The sequence below is a fragment of the Chelonoidis abingdonii genome, chromosome 20 (assembly GCF_003597395.2).
Source record: "Chelonoidis abingdonii isolate Lonesome George chromosome 20, CheloAbing_2.0, whole genome shotgun sequence".
Taxonomy (NCBI): Eukaryota; Metazoa; Chordata; order Testudines; family Testudinidae; genus Chelonoidis; species Chelonoidis abingdonii.
The window spans coordinates 7,158,141-7,185,220 of NC_133788.1; the positions used below are offsets into that span (position 1 = coordinate 7,158,141).

At 41.4% G+C, this 27,080-nt stretch overlaps 1 protein-coding gene across 2 annotated transcripts in view; it reads right to left on the reverse strand.

The window, feature by feature from the left end:
* Window positions 1-27,080, reverse strand: part of CAMKK1 (calcium/calmodulin dependent protein kinase kinase 1) — a 159,443-nt gene that overhangs the window by 72,279 nt on the left and 60,084 nt on the right. For both annotated transcript variants that reach the window (XM_032786975.2, XM_032786977.2), the window contains exons 3-4: window positions 7,020-7,067; window positions 3,984-4,037 (exon numbers count right to left, since the gene is read on the reverse strand). In XM_032786975.2, coding sequence (XP_032642866.1) covers window positions 3,984-4,037; window positions 7,020-7,067 — 102 coding nt within the window. The remainder of the gene's footprint in view (window positions 1-3,983; window positions 4,038-7,019; window positions 7,068-27,080) is intronic.

Here is a 27,080-nt window from a genome sequence, read left to right on the forward strand (position 1 = left end):
TGAAGGTTTGTCTAGTTTAGAAAAAGAAACTGAGATTAAGCGGCGTTTAGCAAACCTGTGTTCACTAACCCAGACCTTTTCCCTAATGAAGACACAGGTTAGCACATTTTACCCCGAATTAGCTGTTCACCAGCTAAACCAACATAAAAGCTGTTAACCTGCATCTAACACAAGTGCAATGATCACAGAACCATTAGGGTTAGCTACTCCCAACCTACATTTGACCTTTTTTCCTAATCTACACAAATCCTCCCCCCCCCCCCCCCCCTCCCCCGTTCACTGAACCAGCCCTCTGTGTAGCACCGAGCACACTCACTAAATAAAGTCTTGCCCAGGAAATAAAATTAAAATCCCTGCATTAATAAAACTAAAATGTTCAGTGGTTTGCTTCCCTCCATGTTACAGAGGCATCCTCAGGTAGAAGTGGGAGGAGAGGATTCATAGAAATGACTGTATTAGCATGTCACTAGGTGCTGCATTGAGAACAATGTCTTGTGCAATATGCAGTTTCCATCCAAATCAGCATGATAGGGCAGAGTTTGTTAAGAGGCCAGAGCAGAGAGAGGAACTAATGGGAACAGCAAACATTTCAATTAACGGACTTAGTTGATTAGAAAGTGAAAGGCATGGAAACAATTGTGATTCCATCCAGTTGGATAGATTCAGGGTATCTTTTCCAGATTTTGCATCATTTCTTCCTTCTATCATTTCAATATATTTCCTATGCAGTCTCACATTAACTGGAAATATGACCGGCTAGGATAATCTTGGATAATGATGTTAACAGTCATGCTAAAAAAGCTCAGTAGCAAAATTGCAAGTCAGGAAGGAAAAATATCTGAGCAACAGGGTGGCTGTTTGTGAAAGTTTTTCCTTATTACCGTGGGAATGAGGAACCAATTTGGAGAGCTTATTCCTCATCCCTGTACCCTACTTGTGCTGGGGGCTTGAGCGGGCCATAGGCCTTGACCTGTAGATCACTACAGTTGTAGGGACAGTCAGACTTCCAGGTATTTCCTGGCTCTGGCACAGTTTATTCTGTTTTATATAGGTTCTTATGTCGTGCTCATCACTATGATATCTGAACACCTTCCAGAAATGCAGTAAGCAATGTGACTAATTTCAGTTGTAGTCTGCTATTTATGAGCTGTCCAATTTGACCCTTAAGGGGCTAATCCTCATTTCAGGGTGAAATTCACTCTTGTGCAGAAGGCCATCAGAGGCCTATGCACCACTTAAGTACTATGTAAGCTCTCAAAATTGGATTTAAGTGGGACTTAAGTGGTGTGCACAGCCAAAGTACTTGGGGCCCTCCACGGAGAGTGAGTACTGGGGAAGAAACCCTTCTTCCCAGATGATGAGCAGTGGAGCTGCTCTGTGGCTGCTACTCTAGTCTTGAAGCTTTCCTCACTCCATGGGGTGTGTTTTTCCCACACCACACTCAGACAAAGAAACTTCAGACCAGGAGGCCAGATTTATCTGGGGTTGCTCTTTAGTCTGTGCTTCAAATGTTGGCCAAGAAGCTGAGTGTGGATCTTCGATTTCAAAGAGATAGGGAGGTGTTCAGATCCCAATCCTCACTAAAATTAGACTGGAGTTAGAATCATCAGAAGGGACCATAGGGGTCACCTAGTCTAACCCCCCCACCAAGATGCAGGATTTGTTGTGTCTAAACCATCCAAGACAGATGGTTATCCAGTCTCCTTTTGCAAACTTTCAGTGAAGAAGCTTCCACAAACTCCCAAGGCAGTCTGTTCCATTGTACTGCTCTTACAGATAGGAGCAGTACAATCTAAATCTGCTATGCTGTAGTTTGAACCCATTGCCTCTTATTCTGCCCTCTGTGGCAAAAGAGAACAACTTTCCTCCATCTTTTTTGTGGCAAACCTTTCAAGTATCTGAATACCACTAATATATCCCCCCTTAACCTCCTCTTCTCCAACCTAAACATACACAGTTCCTTCAGCCTTTGTTTGTATGGCTTGCATTCCATCCCTTTGATCATCTTTGTCACTTGACTCTGGATCCTTTTGAGTTTCTCTACATACTTTCTATACATTGGTGACCAAAACTGGATACAGTATTCCAGCTGAGGCCTAACCAGCACTGAGTAGAGTGGTACTATCACTTCCCGTGACTTAACATGCTCTGCCTCTGTTAATGGAACCTAAAATTGTATTTGCTTTTTTTGTAACAGCATCGCATTGCTGACTCACGTTGAGGCTGAGCTACACCACAACTCCCAGATCATTCTCAGCAGTGCTGCTGCCAAACCAGTTTTCCCCCATTCTGTATCTATCCATTTGTTTTTTATTCCCTAAGTGTACCACCTTATATTTGTCTTTGTTGAATTTCATTTTATTGTCTATAGCCTCATTCTTCAATTTATCAAGATCCCTCTGAATTTCAGCTCTATCCTCCATAGTACTGGCAACACCCCCTAGCTTTGTGTCATCTGCAAACTTCATCAGTATGCTCTCTATTCCTACATCCAGGTCACTAATAAAGATGTTAAACACCACTGGAGCCAGAACATATTCCTGTGGAATTCCACTTGAGAAGTCCCTCCAATCTGACATCATTCCATTAATAGTTACTCTTTGTTTGTGGTTGTTTAACCAATTATATAGCCACTGAATGGTAGTTCTATCAAGCCTGCATTTCTCCAGCTTACTTATCAGAATGTCATGTGTCGAAGACCAGGTATATTATGTCCACTGCATTCCCCCTATCCACCAAATCAGTTACCCTGTCAAAAGTTTGGGTCCAAAGAGGGCTCATGTTTGGATTTGGACTTCTCATCAGATTTCAGGCCTGCAAAATGGTAGAAATCGCTCAAGATCAGCTGTTCTCACGAGATCTCAGATCCATCCAAATAAAAAAAAAACTGATGGCTTTGCGGTTTTTGATTCAATCGAGAACAAAAACTACAAGGGTAGGTATGGCACTATGGAGTCAAATCCACCCCTCACTAGAAAATTTGGAAGGGGTTCAGATTAGAGATTCCAGGTTTACCCTATCTGTGGGTTTGAAGTGACAGGTATTGGGATTTTTTGATTTAACAGCTATTTAGAAGTAGAAGTCTTAAACCTATGGCCTCAGTTCAGGAAAGGACTTAAGTACGTGCTTATGTGTGTTCTGAACTAAGGAGGCATTTTTGAGCCTCTAGGCCCAAACCCTACAATTAGCTATATGACGGACTGATTGGTTTTTACTTATTTGCAGGACTTGTTACAGAGTGCATCACCATAATATCTTGATTTTTCCATAGTCTTCATTATAATAATACCTACCTGTTATACAGCAATTTTCATCTGTAGATCTCAAAGCACTTTACAACAATGTGAGCATCATAACCCCCAATGGGGAAACTGAGGCTTGACGAGGGGAAGTGACTTGCTCAAGATCACCCAGTAATCCAGTGGTGGAGCTCAGAATAGAATCCAGGTCTCTTGAGTTCCAGTGTTCTATCCCCTAGGAAACACTCCCTACAGCTAAGTATTGACTTGCTTATTGAATAGTATAACATGCAGTGCTGTCACAAAGAAACTACACAGTGCTGTACTGTGTTGTCTTGCTAGGGTTATCCCAACATTCAGTTACGAAATGTGCCTGTTCCTTCCAGGAAAATTTTTTAGAAGCACAGTAGATCTCTCATTTCAGGTGGCCTCTCATATCTAGAAAATGTCAAGATAAGCAGGCAAACTTATTGCTGAGCTATTTCTGAAACATGTGTCCAACATCTCCACTCATTACATAACACTTCACACTAAGTTTTGCTCACATTACTCTGCTCTGTGTCATATACACTGAAAAGTGTAGCCTCATGCCCCATCAGGTTGATTTTCTACTCACAGGCCACGTGGCTCAGAAGGATTTAAGAGAAAAAAAAAAAAGCGCAGGAGAGAGCTAGTTCTCTGGGGTGTTTAAAAAGAACCAGAAACATCAACACCAGCCAGTAATATGGGGAAAGAGGCACTTACGTAATACTTGTCGTCACTTTCATTGTAGGCCAGTTTCACAACACCATAGGAGCCCTATAAATAAACACAAATTACACAGTCAGTTCAGCTGCCTGGCTTTGTTTGCCTCCTGCTCAAGGCTTATCATGTTTGGCCTTGCAGTGAAAAATAAGAAGTACCCTCAACAGCCTCAAGCAAAAGCTCCACGTGATGTCAGATTGCGTTATACAGTGCAGCTCTCTTCCCCCTACGAAATGCAACTCAGATGGACTAGGACACATATAGGGGCAAATGGAGTTTCTCTCCTCTTCACTGTCATGTTCAATGCCAGGGATAATGTCCGTCCTCTCCTGGCAGCTATTGCATTTGGGCAATAATGATGGAGGCACAGAGCATTTCCTGAGGATTAATGACTATCTGGAAGGAACTGCCTCAGGCCATTAACTCCAACCAGTTATTAATCTTCAGCAAATGCCCTGAGCCAAGGTTATATTTTTATTACAAGTTGAACATTGGGGAAAATTTTCTTTTTTAAAGTCTTTTTGTTTCTGTGTTAGTTTTTTATATTCCTTTCATACACCCCCTCACAACGGGAAGCCCCCATCATTTTCATGCAGGACTTTCCATGCACTGGGAGTGTATAGGAAATTAACACTTTGTAGATCATATCTTCAGCTGATATTAATTGGCACAGTGTGTGTGTGTTGCCTGGTCAGTTGCAGTTTATGGAAAGGTCAGTATTAGAGCATGTGGAACATGACAGCTCCAGTGGGAGCTCAAAGTAAAACCACTGAAATTTCGTCTAGTTTTCTGTCAACTCTATACATTTTCAAGGCCAAAATATTAAACTACAACTAGATTCCTCCTCCAATAGTTGCCCACTGAGTACATGTAAAAGAACTACACTAAGGGTGTCAAGTATCAGAGGGATATCTGTGTTAATCTGGATCTCTAAAAAGCAACAAAGAGGCCTGTGGCACCTTATAGACTAACAGAAGTATTGGAGCATAAGCTTGCATCTGATGAAGTGGGTATTCACTCACGAATATGCTCCAATACTTCTGTTAGTCTATAAGATGCCACAGGACTCTCTGTGGCTTTTTACACTAAGGGTGTGATCCAACTCCCACTGAAATCAGTAGGAGCATTTCCATTGACTTAAGAGTTGGAATGAGACGCTAAATCTCATGCAGGGCTGGTGAGCAAAGCTCTGGGCCTGACCCAAAACCCACTGGAGTCAATGGAAGTTTTTCCATTGACTTTACTGGGCTATGGATTAGGCCCATTGTGAATTATTTAACGTGGCAGATTAGAAAGTAAAGGTGAAATTCACTCCTCTGCAGAAGGCCCGCACAAGCTCTGTCTACTAAAGTCCCACTAAAACCACCAAAATAAGGTTTAAATGGGTCTTAAGCAGAGCATAGGGCTTGGTGAGCCCTCTGCACAAGAGTGAGGGCTTGACTGTGATACATTTACTCACCTTGAATAGTAATATACTCTTCACTGACCTCCATGGATCTAATGGAAGAGTAAGGTACTACACAAGGGAAGTAAGCGTATTGCAATGTGGCCCTAATTAAAGAAATACAATTTAAAAAAAAAAAGAAAAGGGCTTTCCTCATTCATTCTGATAAGATGTAATTTAGCGTTAAATGGAGGTGAGGCACCAACAGAATTCCCAGATCCAAACACCCTGGAACCATGGAAAAGTCTGGAGACAGATCTGAATTTGCAGCTGGTTCCTACCTCTATCATGTGCAAAGCCAAAGACTCAGGTCCAAACACCTTCAGAATTGCATCTCTCTGAGCTTCCTGACCTGGACCAATCTCTATTTTAATTTTTTATGGTAAACTTCCACTGATGAATGTGCTGTGGTAAACTGTATATGTGTCATAAAGTCTTGGTGATATGAGAACGGCCTAGAGTGCTCTCTCTGATAAGAAGACAGGAGACCCTTTGGAGAATATCTGTGAATGAGAATTGTCAAGTCTGGAGATGAGCACAATTGAGAATTAGCAAGAGTCTCCAATACTCTCTCCCTGATTCTGCTCTCTCCAGGTACTGTACCCGTACACAATTAATCTAGACAAGTACATTCAAAGCCTCCCAACAGAAACCACCCACTGCCCTTTCTCCCATTTCTGCATGCATATGAAGGACAAAAAGAAGGCAGCAACTGCGACTTTTTGTCACAGAAAACAGGTGCTAAAACTTGGAAAAGAGCCACACATACATTTTGATATACACAGTAATTACCACCACCCCAGGGACTGGCTGCACTGAAGAATCCCAGCATGCTTATGAAACACCTACTCTACTACAACCTGGTGCTTGCTAATCTGGACGCTTTAACTGATCCATACAGTCAGTCTGTAAGTAGGAAGACATCTCTCTGAGGTGGTCAGAGTCTGTGAGCCCTAGAGAAGTTTGAGCTAATAACCTTTTTGGTGAAACTACCTGCGGAAGCAGGCGTAGTCATTTCTAAATGGAATACATAGATAGCAATAGCAAGTACAGCCTCTAGGGAATGATCATTTACTGATCCATCTGCAGACACATGGCATGAGTCCAAATGTGCAGGTGTCTGAACTGTTCACCAATTCAGACCTTTAAATAACTTTCAGTGAATCTCTTCTGGAATCATTCGGAGACTTTTAAATTCAGAATAGAATTAAAGCAGCAATTTCTACATGGAAATAAGATTTAACCAGTCCTGACGGAGAACAAGTGCCTGCCTTTATCTTTCTTTTCTCACTAGTTGGGTTAATTCATTAAAGGACCTTGGTGTTACATTTGGTAAGAAACACCTTGGAAGAGATCCAGCTCAAAATCTTCAGTTGGAAGGAAAATACATGTAGACTTCAGAGAAAGTAGTTCAACACTGATCTTGAACAAAATTTGATAAGACAAATAAGAGGAAAGAAAAGAAAGGCTGAATATAGTCTTGGACTATATTGGTCTTCAGGGCAGGGATCATGTCTTCACGTGGGTGTGCGTTTAGCACAATGGGGCTGCTGGGTGGTACTGTAATAGAAACCTTAATTACGCTAACATACCTTGCCAATTTCACTTTGCAGCTTGTATTGGTTTAATTGCACACAGTCCTGCAGATCAAAAAGAGAAAAAAATAGGGTATTAGTAAAAGGGAATTACTGTGAGCTTCAATCAATACCAAGAGAAGAAAAAGTCCCCAAGACAGAAGCATTAAGGCTTATTTAAGCCATTATATGTTAAGTTATAGTTACTGCATTTTTATGTCAATAGAACAAAGTAATTATGGGCCAGATTCTGAGCTCAGTTAGATTGGCGTAAATCTGGAGTAACTCCACTCACTTCAGTCATGTTATTGGTATAAATCAGAGCAGAATCTGGCCCTTTTATGTTTAAAATTTGGGGGGTTGTATCTAACCACTGCAGTTAACAAGGAATAGAATTCAAACATCCCGAACACACATTTTAAAAGAAACCAGCATTCAGGTAAGCTCATTTAAAAGACTACCAAAAAAAATAATGAACTCTCAAATTGATCTGATGTTTATTAGAATCAATTATCTGTAAACTGCATTAACCTCTATTTGTGAGTTACCATGGAGTGAAATTCCAATAAGTTCAGATCATTGTAATTGTAATTAGGGTGGAATAAAAAAAGCCAGATGTGACAGAAGCCCACCCAACTGAGTTCATTACAACTGTCAAGGCAGGAGTACAACATGCTGCCTTTCTGGGACCTTCAATTCCTCCCACAGATCTGCTTGCCCTGGGGAACTCCATGGTGATCTGCACCGTTTTAGGAGTCATGTGCTCCATCTAGGGAGCTAAAGGTGTTCTTTTAATGCTCCATTAAGGACAGGATGCAATTCATTGCAAACTTAAAACTGCTACTCTGAAAAGTAACTATGGTATATAACTATGGAAGCTGCTTCTCCACCAGATCTGCTCCTGGTTTGCATCACAGTCAGAGCTGTGATTTAAGTGACTACAATATGTTTGTGTCAGAGTGGTCTGAAAAATTAAAAATTAAATATCACAAACAAAAATAAAAAATTCAAAGTGGTTTTCACTTTGCAGTTCAAAACAGATCCACCTACTTTTTGTGGGTTTTTTAAAATGTTTGTTTTCTCTACTGTTTTCACAATATTTGTTTTCATTTTTGTGTTTTTCTTCTTTTTTTCCTCTCTCTCATCCCTCCCATGCCCCAGCCCCAAAGTCTGGGGAAAAAATGTGTTTGAAAAATTTCAGCCAGCTCTAATTTATTTTCTATGCCTATTAATCCTTACTAATAAGGCAAAGAGGCACTGGGCAGGATTCTATTCCATTTTGTACAGCAACAGATTTGTTTGTCACATTCCAATTATTTACAAAGACACTTGATTATATAAGAAGATAATATCAGAACTCATAAAAGTAGCTAGCTCTGTTGCAAGAAGCACACCAGCTATCTGTCTCTCTTTTACTGATGAATGTCAGCTATATTCTTTTGTTCTGAAACATTACAAAAAAGACATGGGGCTGAATTCTGATATCTGTTACATCTGTGTAAATCCAAAGTAATTCCACATTCACACATCCAAGATTTTCTAATACCACTCCTCAACATGGAATCTGAGCACCATGCAAAGCAGTATACTAGATGAGACATGCCTGGTAGTGGGTCTCTCTTGATCCCTCTGAAAGAGCAGGGTTATTTTTACCTATTATTGTGTGGGAAAGCTAAGTGGATGAAGTGAGCTTTACATTTTGTCCTGAAGGTGGTAAGGTTCATAGCTGTTCTATGACTGTTCCACAGTCATGGATTAGCCTCTGTGAAAGCTCTATCACCTGCACATGAGTTTTACTCTTGAAGTGAACAGTTCCCTTGTTCCTGAAGCACCGAGCTTTCGTGTGAGGTTGTGGTCCTGAATTATGATGCAGTCCCTTAGGTATTCTGGACCCATCCCACCAAGGGCTTTGAATGTAAGTGAAATCAGAATCTGTCCCTTTGTTCCTAAATGACAATACTTTAATTGAGGCTCTTCTAGGAGTAGCCTGGTGTATCGTATGAGCAACTAAGGAGAACGCAGTCAGGATCAGCTCAGTCATCTGGGGTAACGGCAGAGCCAAATAACTAGGTGAAGCAGCCAGATAACACAAGGAGTGCATCCAACATACTGCCAACAATTATAACTTTTACATCTGGGCTATAATGCAAAAACCATTGAAATTAATAGAACGACTCCATTTGGATCAGACTCTTTAAGAGTCATGAAACAAGGGCCAATTTTTTCAAGGGTGTGTACCACCTTCAGAGCCCTAAGTACACATGGATCAGAGGCCTTTTTGAAAACTCTGGCATCAAAGGTTCAGTTCTCTGGGGTGAAATTTTACCTAGGCAATTCTATAAGCTAAGAAAAGAGCCAAACATGTTTCTGTCTCTAAACAAAGATATCATCACCAGACTATAAAGGCCCACATGAGCTCTATGGGCCTGATTTTTAAAGGCATTTAGGCACCTAAAGATAAGAACAGTCACCACTGCTATTTTCAAATGCATCTAGGTGCCTAACAGCCATTTAAAGCAAGTGCCTAAATACCTTTCAAAATAGGGTGACCAGACAGAAAATGTGAAAAATTGGGACAAGGGGTAGGGGGTAATAGAAGCCTATATAAGAAAAAGACCCAAAAATCGGGACTGTCCCTATAAAATCAGGACATCTGGTCATCCTATTTCAAAATCTGGCCCAATATCTCCATATGAGCAGGCCACTGATGAGTATTCAAGTTTTGGGCAATAGATACAATGCAATAAGTCAAAACCTTCCACAAGGTGCACCAAGTGCAGAAGACACATACAGTATGTGCATGCACAAAGAGAACTCTAGGAATATCTTGCACATTAAATACATGCTGGATACATAGCAACTATGGGAGAATTTTCAGTGTGTGGAGCACCACCAAATATTGACACAAATCCACTCCTGAGCCTAGCACATTTGGTGGTGGACTTTCATTTTGGAACTATGCTAAACAAAGGAGGCTACATGTGTATGGGGCCATTCTAACTCCTCGTGAAGTCAACAGCAAGATTTACATTGGGCCAGATTTACATAGGCACTTAGGCACACAATGATGCAGACAGGTGATTAGTGGGATTTACAAAAGTGCCTAAATGAGGTAGGTGCCTAATTCCCATTGAAATTCGAAGTTACACAATGTAAATAAAGAGACAATTTGTCCCAGAATTAGGTACTGAGGGCCTGATTTTCAGAGACTGTGAGCTTCCTCTGACTTCACTGGGAATTGCAGTTTCTCAGCACTTCTGAAAGAGAGATCCTGTATCATCAACAGCTTCAACCAAAAAGAAAATAAAAAGATGCGAGGAAGGATAAATTACCGAGTTCAAATATGTTCTTTTAGGTCTAAGAAGTCCTACTGAAATAAGAAAACAAACCTTGCAGTGTGTTTATTAGCCTGACAGCATGCCATAGGTTGCCTATCCCTGCTATAGTGACTGTTCCTTTTAATTTCCATTTAACTAGTCTGCTCATTTTTGTGCAGTTTCCCTTTTTTAAGTTAAATGCTTCCATAGTAAGTTTCTTTGCTATTTCCCCCCCTCTACAAGCATGTTAAATTTAGTTACATTATAGTCCCTATTACTGAGTGGTCTGGCTATATTCACCTCTTGGAGCAGATCCTGTGCTCCACTTAGGACCAAATCAAGAATTGCCTCTCCCTTGTAGGTTCCAAGACTAGAGGCTCCAAGAAGCAGTCATTAATGAGGTCTAGAAATTTTACCTCTACATCCCATCCTGAGGTGGTATGTACCAGAAAATATGGGGATAGTTGAAATCCCCCATTATTGTTGGGCTTTCTGTTTTTGTAGCCTCTCTAATATCCCTGCACATTTCACAATCAGACACCATCCTGGTAAAGTGGTCAGTAATATATTCCTACTGCTGTACTCTTATTATTCAAGCACGGAATTTCTATCTATAGAGATAATATTTACAAAAACAAACAAACAATGAGGAGTCCTTGTGGCATCTTAGAGACTAACAAATTTATTTAGGTATAAGCTTTCGTGGGCTAGAACCCACTTCATCAGATGCATGGAGTGGAAAATACAGGAGCAGGTATAAATACATGAAAATGTGAGTTGCCTTACCAAGTGTGAGGTCAGTCAATAACCAGTAGGAGAACACTTCAATCTACCTGGTCACTCAATAACAGACGTAAAAGTTCCAATTCTCCAACAAAAAAAACTTAAAAAACAGACTCCAACATGAAACTGCAGAACTAGAATTAATTTGCAAACTGGACACCATCAGATTAGGCCTGAATAAAAACTGGGAGTGGTTGGGTCATTACAAAAGCTAAACCTAATTTCCCCAATACTAATTTCCCCCTACTGTTACTCACAACTTCTTGTCAACTGTCTGAAATGGGACATTATCATTACCACTTCAAAAGTTATTTTTCCTCCCTTGGTATCCTGCTATCAATTGAACTGTCTCGTTAGACTGACCTCACACTTGGTAAGGCAACTCACATCTTTTCATATATTTATACCTGCTCCTGTATTTTCCATCTAACCCCTGCTTCCGTACATACATTGATTCTCAAGGTCACGGATGTAACGATGCCCTTGTACACTGTGTATCCTCTCAAACTAAGCACAAGTGCAGTTCATGCAGGCTTCCCTTGATGACTTGTTATGCTCCAGGACTGTGCACAATACAGCAGGTCCGATTCCTCAGCCAACAGTTAATCTGCAGTCCTAATTACTGTATCATAATTCAGTTTCACAGTATAATCACTGCCAGAGATCTCTGTGTTACCTAAATTCTATAACCAGTACATAGAAGGAACTGCCAAACTGGATCACACATGTGGTCTATCTAGTCTAATATTCTGTCTACGATAGCCAGCACCAGATGCTTCAGAGGAAGGTGCAAGAAAGCCCATAATGGAAAATTATGGAACAACCTGTGCATACTGGATGTTTCTTCCCTTCCTCTGGCAGCCAGCAGGAATATCCTTTATTACTATGGAGCAGCCTATAGTACTTTTGCCTGATTAAGGACGGATGGCTACAGCCCAGAGTCCCTTTTCTTTACATACAGAATTAGTGGGGCTTTTCTTCTAGCTCAGAGAGGAGGCTGAGAAAGAAATTACACTCACTGGGCCTAAGTGATTTAGGAGTACAAGGCCCATTGACTTTCAATGCGGTTTGTATTCTTAAATCACATAAATGTAATTTTTCAAAGGGGCACTTAGGTACCTAATTCCACTGGAAATAAATGAGAGTTAGGTGCCATGAAAATCAGTGAGTTAGGTACCTGAATGCTATTTGTCCTTTTGAAAAAAAATCTATCCCATAAGCACTTTTGAAAACTGCGTCCATTCTAAATATTTTACTTGTAACATCTAATTAAAATATGTACTCCTGTCCAAACAAGGCTGCAGGGGTGGGGAAACAGCCTCAGTATTCACAGATGCAAATCAAAAAGTCCTTCCAGACTTTAAGACATTTTTTAGGGTTGTAAAGCAATTAAAATTTTTTATCACAATTAAAAAAATTGATTGCAATTAATCCTACTGTTAAACAATAATACAATACCATTTATATAAATATTTACACTGTAGTGTACACTGCTCGCTTTATATTTATTTTTTATTAATAATATTTGCACTGTAAAAATAAAATAGTATTTTTCAATTCACTTAATACAACTACTGTAGTGCAATCTCTTAAGCATGAAAGTTGAACTTACAAATCTAAAGATATGTCCAAAAACACCTAAACCCCTGCATTCAAAAATAAAACAATGTAAAACTTTAGAGTCTACAAGTCCACTCAGTCTTGTTCAGCCAATCGCTCAGACGAACAAGTTTGTTTACATTTGCAGGAGATAATGCTGCCTGTTTCTCATTCATATCACCTGAGAGTGAGAAAAGGTGTTCTCATGGTAACGTTGTAGCCGGCATCTCAAGATATTTACATGCCAGATGCACTAAAGATTCATATGTCCCTTGATGCTTCAACCACCATTCCAGAGGACATGCGTCCATGCTAATCATGGGTTCTGCTTGATAACAATCCAAAGTACACATCTATCCCAATATAATGCGGTCTGATACAACAAAAATTTGGATATAACGTGGTAAAGCAGCGCTCCAGGGGACAGGGCTGCTTTACCATGTTATATCTGAATTTGTGTTACCGCAAGCAGTTCCTCTGCGCCCACTCATTACTTGCTGCGGAAAGAAGGTAAGCTGGGGCAGGAGAGCTGCAGCAAGTCGGGCAAGGTGCAAAGGAATTGCTCCCTGCCCCAGCTCACCTCTGCTCCGCCTCCTCCTCCTACAAGCACGCTGCTCAGCTCCGCTTCTCCTCCCTCCCAGGCTTGCCATGCCAAACAGCTGATTGGCGCGGCAAGCCTGGGAGGGAGGGAGAAGCGGCAGCAGCACGCTCAGGGAGGTGGCAGAGGCAGAGCGCAGGTGACTGGGGCGGGGAGCGGTTACTTTTTTTGAATTCATCGCATGAGTTAACTGCGATTAATCGACAGCCCTAACATTCTTCCATTTGCCATGTTGCTTCAGCTCTGGGGTATATGAACAAACAAGAACATCCAACCGGAATTTCTTTTTACTGGCTTCCAGGACAGCACTTGAAGCAGCGGGGGGGGAGGAGGCGGGGTAATATGGGACATCAATACAACAAGCTGGATAAAATAATAAATAAAACTCTTTAATAAACTAGTTTATTATTAACTGAATGGCTTTTGTCACTAAGCAGGCTAAGTGTAATTGCAGTCCTTAGCTTGCTTGCAGCAACCAGATTCTTCTCGATACTGACTTACTTGTGAGCCACATACATTATACCTCTCTAGATTCTAACAGAATTTAATACACAGCACTTTAGCTGACTAAACTTTAATAGATCCAATAATTTATTGCTGTTGCACTGCACCCTAGCACTGGATACTGCCTGCCACCTCTTGATTGCTCTCAGAAAGAGCTGGCGTTCGTGGTAGTCTGCCTCCCTTTTCCTTTTCTTTAAATCTTAACAGGAGGTGGAGCTTCTTTCATGAAACTGAAGTAAAAGCCTGAAATTTCACCCCTAGAGAGAAAGTCAGTTCAAGAAATGGGGCAGATACAGGGACAAGGCTTGCATCTTGATTTAAAAAAAAGAACGGAGTGGAGACAGGCTTGCCAATTTTGGTTGGACATATTCCTGGAGGCTTCATCACATGACAGTCTTTAATTAAAGATTAATCTTTAATTCCTGGAGACTCCAGGACAATCCTGGAGGGTTGAAAACCCTAAGTGGAGACTCAAGGTGATTTATTGAGCTGCAGTATCTTGGCAGGAATCCTCCTACTGAGGGGGAAAGCTAGATTACATATGGTAGAGGGAGGGGGGAATGTTTTTCGGCACTGAATGGACATATTTGGGGACATTACTGCTACTGACATTTTCATAATTTCAGGCACCCCTTCTGTGAAATATTATAAGCTCTGACATATCATTTGGCTTGCTCTTCTGGTTTGGCATAGAGTTATCTCCCTGGATAAAAACATTACAGTCTTCTTCAGCAATGGGCCACAGCAGCCTCCAATAATAACGCTGTAGTGGTAGTAATTGCATTGATATCGCATTGGACTGAAACTGATTTCCACAATGTGGATAAATATTATGATCCCCATTTTAGAGACTGGGTAACTATGGAAACAAGAGAAATAAAATGACTTGTCCAAGGACACATATGTCAATGGCAGAAGCAGGAATTTAACTCTGGTCTCCTGCCTCCTAGTTTCCTGTTCTATAAACCACGCTGCCTCCCACACAGTAAAATGGAGAGAAAATAAAAAGGTTTGCTAGAACCAGGTCTGCTAATAGCCCAAATGAGGCAGTGGCATTGATGGGAGAATGGGCACTCCAGTACCTACCAGAATGGCACTAATGTTGCTGAAAGTCATATGTCTATACTGAAATGAGTATCTCATGTGTTAGAAGCATTTGAGGCAGATTTAGTGGTTTGACATGAGGGAAAGGTGGATAAGAACTAACATCTCTGCAGCTCAGGGGGCCTGGGAGGGGCCATCTGACAGCAGAAGGGAAGACAAAAGGAGATATGCATGAGTCCATGCAAGGATAATATTGGATTTCTGGAACAACTTCTAGCTGCTATAATTATAGTTATCACATTCTGCTTACATTAATAAAGTTAATGCTTTTCTAAATAGACATCATTAGTTCTGCTCAACAGCAGCCAAAGTACAGCTAATGTACTGGGTGCTCACAGATGTCATGTACAGCACAGCACCAGGAGTGCAGGTGGCCAGAAGACAAACATGTTTTCTCCAAACTCAATGGCAGTTTCCCACTCCATATGTAACACTTTCCTTTAGCTGAGGCTGAGCCTCACAAATACTTTCGGATCAAGATTTAGACCAGCAAATGGTCTGCTGCAAAAAAGAACAAGCACATGGAAGAAATGCTGATGAGGCGTTACATTTTCAAAAGTGACTAGTGATTTTGGACGGCACAATTTTTATGCACCCAGCTTGCAACTCCTTAAAGGAGCCTGATTTTCAGAAGACTTGAGTGCTCAGAACTTTGGAAAAAACTCAGGCCCTTCAAAGGTGTCTCAGGAAGGGCATCCAGAATCACTAGACACTACTGAAAACTTAAGCCTGGAGTCCTCACAAAATGCCATCTAAAAGCTACAGCTTTGCAGAGGGCAACTAAAAGATATTCAAAGTAAGGCTTAAGAGGTGCATAGGACTCATGCTGACCCTCTGCACCGGGATGGATTCAGCCTCTCTGGTGGCTATGGAGCATCTGAAATGAAGACCAGGAAAACTTCAGTAATTCATGTCCATTTATATTATTCAATACTCATAATCTGGCGAGAGGAAGAGGGTTTAAGATAAAGGGGTCAGCTCTGAGGACCTGTTTCTGATCTCATTTATAAACTTCAGTAGGGCTACTTCTAATTTACACTCATGCAAGTGAGAACAGAATCAGAACTAAACATGCAAATCATGCTTGAAAATGTTTTGGACAATGGCCACTAATAAAAAGCCATAGTATAGCAGCAGTTACACACACTGAGATCTGAGACATTGCTGATTTTCCTAGCATTCAGGATGTCCAAAGAAAACTGATCATCAATCACTGCAGCATCTTTCAATTTCAAATGGTCCCAGTATGCTGCTCATATTAAGATTATAGGACAAAATACCTATTCTGCGTATAAAAGTGAAAATCTCTAAGTCTAAATCTCTAGCATTTACAAAATATTTTTAACCTTCTCTGATTCCAGCTATGAATGCTGAATCGACCATGGCCGATGTAGGTAAAGAAAAAACACTCTGGATCCTATTCTGATTTCAGAGGGATTAGAGAAAGAGAGTACAAACAAAGGAAAGAAAATTGTTATTCAAGGGAGGGTTTAAGGTGGCTGGCCTGGCAAATAACACAATGGGCTAGATCCTCAGCTAGTGCAAATCAGAGTGGCTCCATTCATGTCAAAGAACCTGAAGTCAAATCAACAGGGACCTAAATTTTCAGAAGTGCCCTAATAGTTTTGGGTATCTCAATTTGTGGGTGCCTTAGTCAATGGAGCTATCTGTGTCAATTAACACCAGCTGAGGCCATGTCAGGGTTACAAGTCCTTTATGATCTGTAGTTCAGTAACAAATAGCCTTGCCCTCTGAAAATCAGGGCCCATTAATGTGTCTAAGTAGGGCACACACACAAAAAAGGAGACACCCAATCACTGGTCACTTTAGAAAGTCCAGATACTTTGGCTCCAGAGGTCACAAATCCTTTGTGATCAAAGATGTTAGATGCCTACACACTTGTGTGCATCTTCAAGTGCCTTAATAAATCTGTCCATATGCCCCTAAATCAAATGCCTTTTTAAAACACTTTTTGGTATCCACTGATTGAGATAGATTTCACTAGTGTCTGGGATTCCAAGTTAACTGCAAAATGAATGTAAAAATAAAGGATTTCTCAGACAAATCTGACGAAGTTTTACATATGCAGAATGTTCAGTGAGCCTTATGAAAGGTCCTTCTATGATCAGAGCTTACACGTTCCCCTCCTTTCCCCCTAACATACACATTTTGCTGGCTGTGATTATTTATAGGAGAAAGACTTTATTCCAAGATAAATATTTTAAGCCTACAGTAGGTTGAGCTACTGTCAGAAGCATCGTCTATCTAAATGGCTACGCACTGTGCACTCTCAAACTCAGTACTGAATTAGATGCTTAATTTACTAGGCATGCTGGGGAACTGAATACCACAGCATGCTTGTCTCAGAGAGAGAAATTGCAGGGGGCAGTGAGAGGGCATAGAAACAGAACTTGCTTGGCTCTTCTAGACAAACTCTCTTACCACTGCAGATGTAGGGAATGGAACAGTTTCCTGAGGATCCCTGGGCTCTCACTAATGGAGTTTCACTCCATGTAATAAGGCAGGGTAGCTTTCATCTAAATTCTAATGATGGATGTGGGCGGGACTTCTGCTAATCCTGACCCCAAAGATTTCATTTTTGTGGAAGATAATTTCTCCAGCTGGATTAGATCCTTTTAGAAAGAATTTATATTTAAAGTAGCCTGGACTCAAGGGACTACGCCTATTCTGAGTGTTTGGGGCACTGAGAGCTTCAATTCTTTGACAGAACCACTGTCTGCCTGTAATGCTTTGCCATTATTCTAAAACTTCTTTCTCTCCTTTATTCAAACTTCACCACTTAGGAAGACTCTTGAGGGCTTTCTACCACTTCTGGTTCAGACCTCAACCTGCCCACTCACCCATGAGTGGACTGTGGAGAAGCGAGATTAGTTTGAAAGGCTGTATGACCCTTTGAAGGAATCTTCACACCTGTGGGAAATTTTAGACTGACTTTTTTTTGGAAAGTTTGCAGCAAATGCCCAACTAACAATGAAGCTTAACATTTATGACAGGATATTGCCAACAGCCTTCACTACTGAGAAAGTTAAAGATGACTTGGATTCAGGAATGCCAACTCTGGTCTTTTTAGCTTTTGCGGGAGGGCCTACTGGGTGTCTCAGATGTGGTATATTGTTAGCTCTCACTCCTTAACTGTGTGAGTGGGTTTAACTTCCTTTCTTTTAAAATATTTGTCACTGAAGCTAAATAGGTGTGAAGAAAATCAAAGAGAGATTTAATAGTCTGATTAAAAATCCTTTCCCCCCTCTCACTAGCTCAACTTTCCTGACTGGTTTGATGCCATTATTTAACAGTTTTTGGAAGTTTTTTTTACATTGTAAATTCAGGCCCTAATAAGCCAGAAGTCCAGTTATTACATCCCCATGTAAAAGATGGAGACACTGACAGGTTGTGTGACTTGCCTAAGTTGCACAGTGAGAATGAGAAAAGAACCCAGATTTCATGACTTCCAGTTCTCTGCACTAGCCACAGGAGCTGTCCATAAATTAAGAAGGAGGTGGAATGGTCCTTTAATTTTGCATGTTTGTTTCAGTGTTAAGACGTTACAAAGGGTGGGTGGAAGCTGAAAAATGTGCACCTTACTTCTAGTATAAATTTATCAGTGAGGGTAACTAACTATAGAAACAACTTCCCAAATGTCATGATGGACTCTACATCACAGGCAATTTTAGAATCAAGATTGGATGTTTTTCTAAAAGATATGCTCTAGTTTAATACAGTTGTTGAGACTTGAAGCAGGAATTAATTCGGGGAAGTTCTATGGCCTGTGTGTTATGCAGGAGGTCAGACTAAATGATAACAATGGTCACTTCTGGCCTTAAAAGGTACTAATCTCTGTTCTCAGAGTGATGCTCCAAAATAATAATAATATACAAAAATTCAGAGCTAATAAGTAGGTTAAATATTAGTTAAGCAGGGTAAATACAGAGGTAGCATATTATTGTGTTTGTTACATCAGTGTTTAAGGACCGACCACAAGTGGGCCCCATTGTGCGAGGCCAATCGTCCACCCAGTTCAGTATTCTAGCTCTCCTAGATCTCTGCACTAGATGCTTCAAAACATCTGAACAAATAATTAATGGCCTGATCTTGCAAGGTGATGAGTACCCTCTACTGTTGTTGCAAACTAAATGAAAGAGGATGAGGAATCTGTTAATTCCCAAAGCTGGACTTTGGAAACAGACAGTGGGAAAGCAGATAGCAGATCCTTAAAGGTTTCAGAGCGGCAGCCGTGTTAGTCTGTATCAGCAAAAAGAACAAGGAGTACTTGTGGCACCTTAGAGACTAACAAATTTGAGCAAGGGGTTGGACTAGATGATCTCCTGAGGTCCCTTCCAACCCTGATAATCTATGAATCTATGAAATTTATTTGGCCATAAGCTTTTGGGAGCTAAAACCCACTTCATCAGATGCATGGAGTGGAAAATACAGGAGCAGGTATACATATACAGAGAACATGAAAAGATGGGAGTTGCCATCATGTGCCAGCAATGCCTCTCTGCCATGTACATTGGCCAAACCAGACAGTCTTTACGCAAAAGAATAAATGGACACAAATCAGACGTCAAGAATTAACATTCAAAAATCAGTCGGAGAACACTTCAACTACACTGGACACTCAATTACAGACCTAAAAGTTGCAATTCTGCAGATCCTTAAAGACTCTTCTCAGCCTGAATACAGCAGCAGCAGCAAGAGCACTGAGAAGTAAGAAAGAGCAACCACTTACCTGGTTTCACGCTCTCTGCTTCTGCTAAGCATATGCTGCATGGCCTTCCACTTACACACACTATGCTGCCTGAGCAACACAGAGATAGGGACAACCGAATCAGTGATCCCAGGGGATGGATAGGACGGGCAGGCTCTGGGGATGGCGAATTCAAACAGGGAGAGGAGAGAGAAAGTGTGTAAGTGTGAGAATGTGAGACAGAGCAAGAGAGAAAAGGACAATTTAATCAGTCAGGAGAGTCTGGGGGAAAGAAAGGGTGATCCAATTATCCATACTAGGTAGTTGGGGGAAGAAAGAGTCAGATTAGCAAATGGAGAAAGGGGTCTTTCGCTTTCACAGGCTGGCCTTAATTTTTGTGGAGGGGGGGCAGGGGAGGAGAATGAGTGGGTGTATTATCGAATACAGGACTCCAGCATGGTATTTTAGAGTTCTTACATTTTCTTTTTCATTTGCAATATCTGTGTCGTTTTATGTAAGACAAGTCATATCAGATATGGTGATAAGGTGATTCAAAGTCAGTCTGTAATGAGATTTTTCAGAGAGGCAAGCTCCCATCTCCAATTTTTTGTAAATACAGACACCAGAGTCCCATTCTGACAATAAACCAGATTTCAGTTCTAACAGCGTAGCCAAAGGAGGAATCTGGCAAGTTCAGCATAAAAATCTATTGTGACAGAATGTACTCTTGGGTCCACACCCTACACACTGCTATAATAATATTTCTACGAGTATGCCTTGTGAGGTATCAGCTGAAAACTCATAATTTGCTCGTCAATGTTGTTCTGATAAAATATGTGTGGCAGCATTGTATGTGAAGTTATAAGATTTCCCTGTATAACGCTATTACCACATATTTCATACCATAGCAGAAGTTGGCAAACAGGACTGTTTCAAACAAAGGAATGTGCGCTCTGTTTAATTTGCATTTAAGCAGTAAACAGTCATCAAGCAGGAACGGTAGAAAAAGAAACTCAAACAGGTTAGGGAACATCCTTCTCCACTTTGTCTCCAGAATCTCAGCTGGACATGTTTTCCAAAAAGGGACTGACACTACAAAAAGGAGGGACAAATACCCCAACACACCCATCCTCTCTCTTTCTCTGTGTCCATTAATTCACTGCACCACAACAGACAAAGAAAGCAGCCATTGAACTTGAAAAGGGGCCTGACCTAAGAAGTTTGGTCAGTAAAACTGCTGAGAGCATGTGAAGAGAACAACTTTGCTTTGAATTTAACTTAGTTGGTTAATTTAGGAACCAGCTGCTTTTTATCTCGATTTTTTGTGTAACGATCTCTCACTTTTAGGCTTCATTACTTGTACTCACTTAAAATCTCTCTCTTTGTAGTTAATAAACTTGTTTTATCTAATCCAGTATGTTTAAATTGAAGTGTCTGTGAAACTTCATTTGGGGTAACAAAATGTGTGCATATTATTTCTATTAAACAAATACAAATGATAAAGTCTGTATTGTCCAGGAGAGGGCTAGGCAATATAAGACATACATTCTGGGGGGTGGGAAAGGGGGAATCTAAGACAGAGTGTGTTGAGGTCACCCTGCAGTATAACCAAGATTGGTAAAAGCCAAGGCTGGAGAGCAGCACACACACACTGACACAGCTGGGAGTGACTTTCAGACTGGAGGCAACAGCAGCAAAGCATTGTAAAGGGCAGCCCGGGTTAGAGGGCAGGGGTGACACAGCTAATCATTAGTCTGGATTGTACCCTGGGTATGTTATAGCTATCCCCTCATCATCTTGTATATAATGAAGAGGAAGCTGCAAGCTGTATATACAGACAGCTAATACTGAAGGACACAGTGCAGTCCAGTGGACAGAACACTGGACTCTGTGCCAGGAGACCTTTATTCTAATCCTAGCTCTGCAATGACTTGTTATGGACCTTAGTACTAAAACTCTTTGTGCTTCAGTTGAAGATCACGTTACTCCCCTTTTTAAGGGATTTTGAGACCTATGGATGAAAAGCAAGTAATTTCATTAGTAATATTAATCAATCTTAAAGGAATTACAGAGGAAGTATACTACAGAGTTAGCGCAAGAACTTATGCCACAGGTCCTCCTGGCCACAGTTCAAGAACTAGCCCCGCTCCTGAAAGGAGATTTCCGCTCAGCTTTCTAGGCAAGGAACAGCAACCCCAAAAGGACTAGCAGAATCTCTATAGGTGTATGGCAGGCTCTTTTATAATACATCAGATATCCACAGTAGATAGACCTGTCAGATCATCCCATCCATCTACCTGCAGCACATTCTTTAGTGTTTTTTTGAAATTAATTTAAGCATAGGAACTATGGTGGAAAGCACTGAACTGCTGCAACTCCTGGTATAATGACTGATGAAAGCATAGCCAATACCGGATCAGAAATTCTGATACATCCCAGGGTGTAGCTGGACAATCCATCTTGGTTTCTGATTGATGTAGACTATCCCTGCATATCTGACAAAGTGCAGTTGTTCATGGATTTAATCTTCATTTTTGCAAAAACTATAATTTACCTTGGGTAATGACTGCTAGCTCTGGATGATGGATGCACTGTCTCTAGAAAGACGTTGACTGATGATGCCAAACAGTCAGTGCAAGGAGAAAGGAGCAGTTTTAAAGGCGCTTTAACACATGCAGGTCACCAATGCCTTCAGTACAAATGTGTCCCACAGGACTCACCTGGAAAGGACTTGAAAGATCATCTGCGCTGAAACCTGGTGATTATTCAACTACTGGAAAGGCAAGTCTGTGAGCCTGCCCTATTGGCCTCTCAGCTCACAAAGGAACTGTTTACCAAAGCTTCCTTAGGGATCTGTATAAAAAGCAGCACAGCATGATCATAATTATCACCGCAGTCACACTTCATCTCTGGCAGGATAAAAGCCTCAATGTGGCATCAACCAAGACACTTGGAATGTCCCCTCTCCCCGCCCATAACTCCACTCTGCCAAGTGACTACTCTCTCTTCATTCAAATCCACTTCAATGACTCTCTTCTGCAGTGAAGCACACAAGAAGCAAGTGAATAGATAATAGTGTAAGCTTTAAACAAATTCCTATTTATCCTGGGGGCTTCCTCATACATCTTTGTCAACCATATCTATCTTGTTTTGACTGCAAGTACGCTGGAAGAGGAACTGTCTGTATTGTGTCCTGTACAGACCTGAGCTCACTGTCAATGCTTAACAAATGATAAACAACCTAGTGGTAGTTGTGCAAAAGATACCAGCTCATCACTCCATTTATTCATTCTCACCTCTCCTTGTGATACCAAATATCTCTGAGCTTCACTAGTCAGTGATTAGCCTCTGCTCTACATTCTCTGTAATTGCCCATATTTCCCCTCTGCCTGCCACCTCTTACAGGACAGCGTTATCAGTCCTGTTTTCTGTAATAAAAAGCAACCACCTTCACTGCTTACTTTTCAGTACCACTGTCCAATAGAGTTCTATTTTAGTTAGCCTCCAATTCTCTTTTTGGCCCATCTCCCTAGTTGGAAATAGCATGTATAACAACCCCACAGGATGGCTCATCAGTAGAGATAGGGCCCAAACTCCTCAGCACAGTTCTCCACTGAGTGAGCTAAAGGAGTTATTCCATTAGTCAGCAGCAGCCTCTTATCCTCTATCTTAATCAGTGCATGGGTTGGCCAGAGGGGAAGAATGATAGGACTTATTGGGGACTCAGGATATATGGTTCAATTTCTGGCTGTGGCTCTTCCCGTGTGACCTTTGGAAAGCCACTTCATCTCCCAGTGCCTCCGTTTCCCATCACACCCCTTTGTGTGACATGTCTGTTTAAACTACAAGCTCTCTGGGGCAGAGATGCTGTCCTATCTGTCTAAACAGCACTCCACACAATTGCATCCCACCGTTGGCTGGGACCTCTAGATGCTACTATAATACAACTGAGCAATAATAATAATGTGAGGTGGTATTTTAAAATCCCACATGAGTAAATAAAATGTTTGGTGTAAATATAGTACTGATGGCTTAAAATTCCTAGTGCCAAAATGGAGGCCAAGCTTTCAAAATCTGACCCAGAGCCTACTGTCCTGCATGTTTCCCTCTCATTTCCATCTGTAATGTCTTACAGAGAAACGCCGCACTGAAGCACAACTGTCCTGGACGCTTCCTAGAAGAGTACTAGCAGAAGGCGTCATTGCAGCGGTCGACTCATACAGATGCCATAGAAGATTAGCCTCCATGGGGAAAAGAAGTATTTTCTGGACAGATAACAGCGCTGACCTTAAACATACAGACACACTCTGACGCACTAAGGAAATGTGTATTCCACAAACATAACCACCACCTACAGTTTGCTCCCAGGAAACCAAGTATCTGTGAGCATGTGGACGTGAGCCCTCAAACTGTCTCTGAATTTACCCCTAAATGCCTATCACAATCAAAGCTCAGGGCCAGGGGAAAAATAAACAAACCCATAGCAACTTTTCTCCCCAAGGTAACTCTGCCCCACCCTCACAAAGACTGCAGATTCCTATCCAAGAGCCTATAGCACCTTCTCATCTCAGTTCACACAGATTGGCATGCCCAGCTCCCCAGGTACAACTAAATACCTAGGTACACAGACAAGAACAAACCCTGCTTGTGTGGCACAATCAACTACAGAAAGTTTTGTTCATCCTTGCTTTTTGAAAATGATTGTCTGAAGCAAGTGGGGTTATATTGGATATAAATCAGGGCAGAAGTTGCCTGGAAAGCAAATGATACCATTATTTGAATTATAGTAGTGCCTGGGGGGCCCTGATCACGGCTGGGGCCCGTTATGCTAGGTACTGTACAAATACAGAAAGAAACAGATGAAAACCTCTGGGCGCACATACCCATACCCATACTCTATATTGAACAAATGAAGGATTCTAGAGGAGTGCTGGAGGGGAAAAGCCTGTACTGCAAAATATACAGATAATAAAAACCATAACCAAAGTCTGCAAGATTGGGCCTATAGATATCTAGGCTACCCTGAAAACCTGAACCATAATATTGTTGTCTTTAAAAATATCACAAGGTCCCTCTGACTTAGACTCCCTGCCCATGTATCCCTTCACCTCTTCCTGTTGCAGTGATGCTCCATTAATACGTATGATGCTTTCCATAGAATGCAGCTTTGTTAAGTATTTCAGTCACGGTGTAGCAGGGCTCTTAATAGCTACCTTAAACTGACCATTAAAAATGCAGCACTGCACAATAAAAACTGCTACTGGAGAAGAGAAATGAAGGTCTCTGCATTTGCATTTCAAACCAAGCTTCTTTTCGAAAGCAACATCTATTGACTAAGATATTGATTTTATATATGAGGGTTTTGATTCTTTTGAATTTCCCTGCAGATTGGAACTTGCTGTATATTCCACTGCAGTTACCTTGAAACAAATTTCATTCCCAGCACAATAGAAATCACTGCAGAATTACAGTGCTGACATTCAGAAGTCAAGTAAGTTTTCTGAAATTTGTTCTGAACCTCCATTAAAGCATACTACTGGGGCTAATGAATACTGCAGACACCTATAGTTTGTTATATTCATATATTTATTCTCTTTTATTAGCGCTAGAGTGCAATGAATTCCTATTAGTGCTCACTGACTCACAAAGGTCCACCGCTTCAAAAAATACAACAGAACAATAGTTGAAAAGTAATAATAATTTGTGCTTTTACAGTATCTTTCACCGGAGGATCAAAATGAGATTTATAAAGGAAGTAAGCAGAATTATATCCATTCTTCAGAAGGGGAACATTAAATCATAGGAAGGCTAAGTGACTTTGCCCAAGGTCATTCAGTAACTAAGTAGTAGAGTTTGGATTAGAACCCAGAGTTTTGACTTCCAGGCTCATGCTCTAGCTATTAAAGGATGTAGCCTCCATAATACAGAGCTATCCTCTGCCCTCAGCTATACCTCACTGACTGCAGCAGGGTGGCATCGGTATAAGAGGTTAGGAGTTAGCCCATAAGGATAAGCTGTGGGCAGTACCTTAAAACCTTTAGTTAAGCATCCAATAGTTTAGATGTTCCTTTAGGCAGGCCTCAGCTCTGCCTTCCAACAGACCCTGAATCTCCCTATCTTTACTGAGTGACTCATCTTCCCATCCTCACCTTCACTGTCAAGTCATTCCTGTGGACAGGCCATGCAGCCTCTCTCATCTCTGATGACCATCACTGAAACCCTTCCTCTGGAGCAAACAATTCAGACACCACGAAATGCACCTCGCCCCACTGAACCCCCCAACCTATTAAAATCTCCCACATTAAGGGAGGCAAGTACATGAGAAGACTATGAAACTGGAGAACTGGGACCCACCTGAAAGGCTACTGTGGTTCCTCTATCTAGCTGCTGTCTCCAGAGGGAAAGGAGATTTGGCGGCAATAATGGTGTGGAAACTGCCACGGAACTCTCTCTTCCAGCAATCTCCAGACTGCGCTGAGGGTTCTCAATACAGGTGATGGAAGAGGGAAAAGATTCCCCATCCCAGCTGTTCTATGCCTCCTACTGCAACTTCAGGGCTAGATCAGCAACCCCTCTATGTAGGACAAGGCTATCAGATATTGTGTAGTCACAGACTCCCCACTCCATCACCACTTGCACCTACTCCTATCCACCTTCAACTTCATCCTCCTTCCCCCTGCCACAGCATTACACTGTGATGAGCTGGGGATCCTCACCCCCCATGTACACTCCCCAAATCCTGTTTCCACTCTACTACATGCAGAGGGACAGTTCTGGTCTTTGCAGTCAGGGACCTTCAACTCCCATGCAGGGGAAGGGCAGGAGGTGCCACTAAATGCTTACTATCTAATGATGAAAGATGAAACCTCAGCATTAAACCACTGGTCACTGAACTGAAGTGGCTTGGCAGCTATCTTTCTGTAAAGAGTAGAGAAAGGAGGAAGGAAAGAAAGAGGAAGACGAAGGGGTTCTAGAAACAGGAAGCAAAAGAGGAAGAGAAAGATGGGGAAACAGGCATGCGGCTCAAATTCATGGAGGTGCCAGATTCTTGAGTGCTCAGCATCTACACATAGCGATAGATGTTCAAAAAAGCTCAGCTCCCATTTAGGCACCAAAATAAGCGACCAAATGGGAGCTGCATAGGGCTAGCCAGAAAACAAGGATTCTGTTTTGCAAAAATATTTGAGATTTCAGAATTTGTTTTTGTTCTGCATCAGAACAAAATGAAGCCCTTTCACAAAGGGTATTCACCAGAGATGAGGAAGACCCAGATTCAACCTCATTAAAGCAAGGACTTGAACTTTGGTCTCCCCAGCTCCTGAGCTATTGGCTACTTTAGCCTGGTGTCTCTCTCTCTCTCTCTCTAAATTTTATCCTGGATCTAAGACACTTTCCTGACAAAAGCTTTGTCAAAACCAATATATTTCCCCCAAAGGTTTTGGTTTTGTTGAATCAGCATTTTCCAG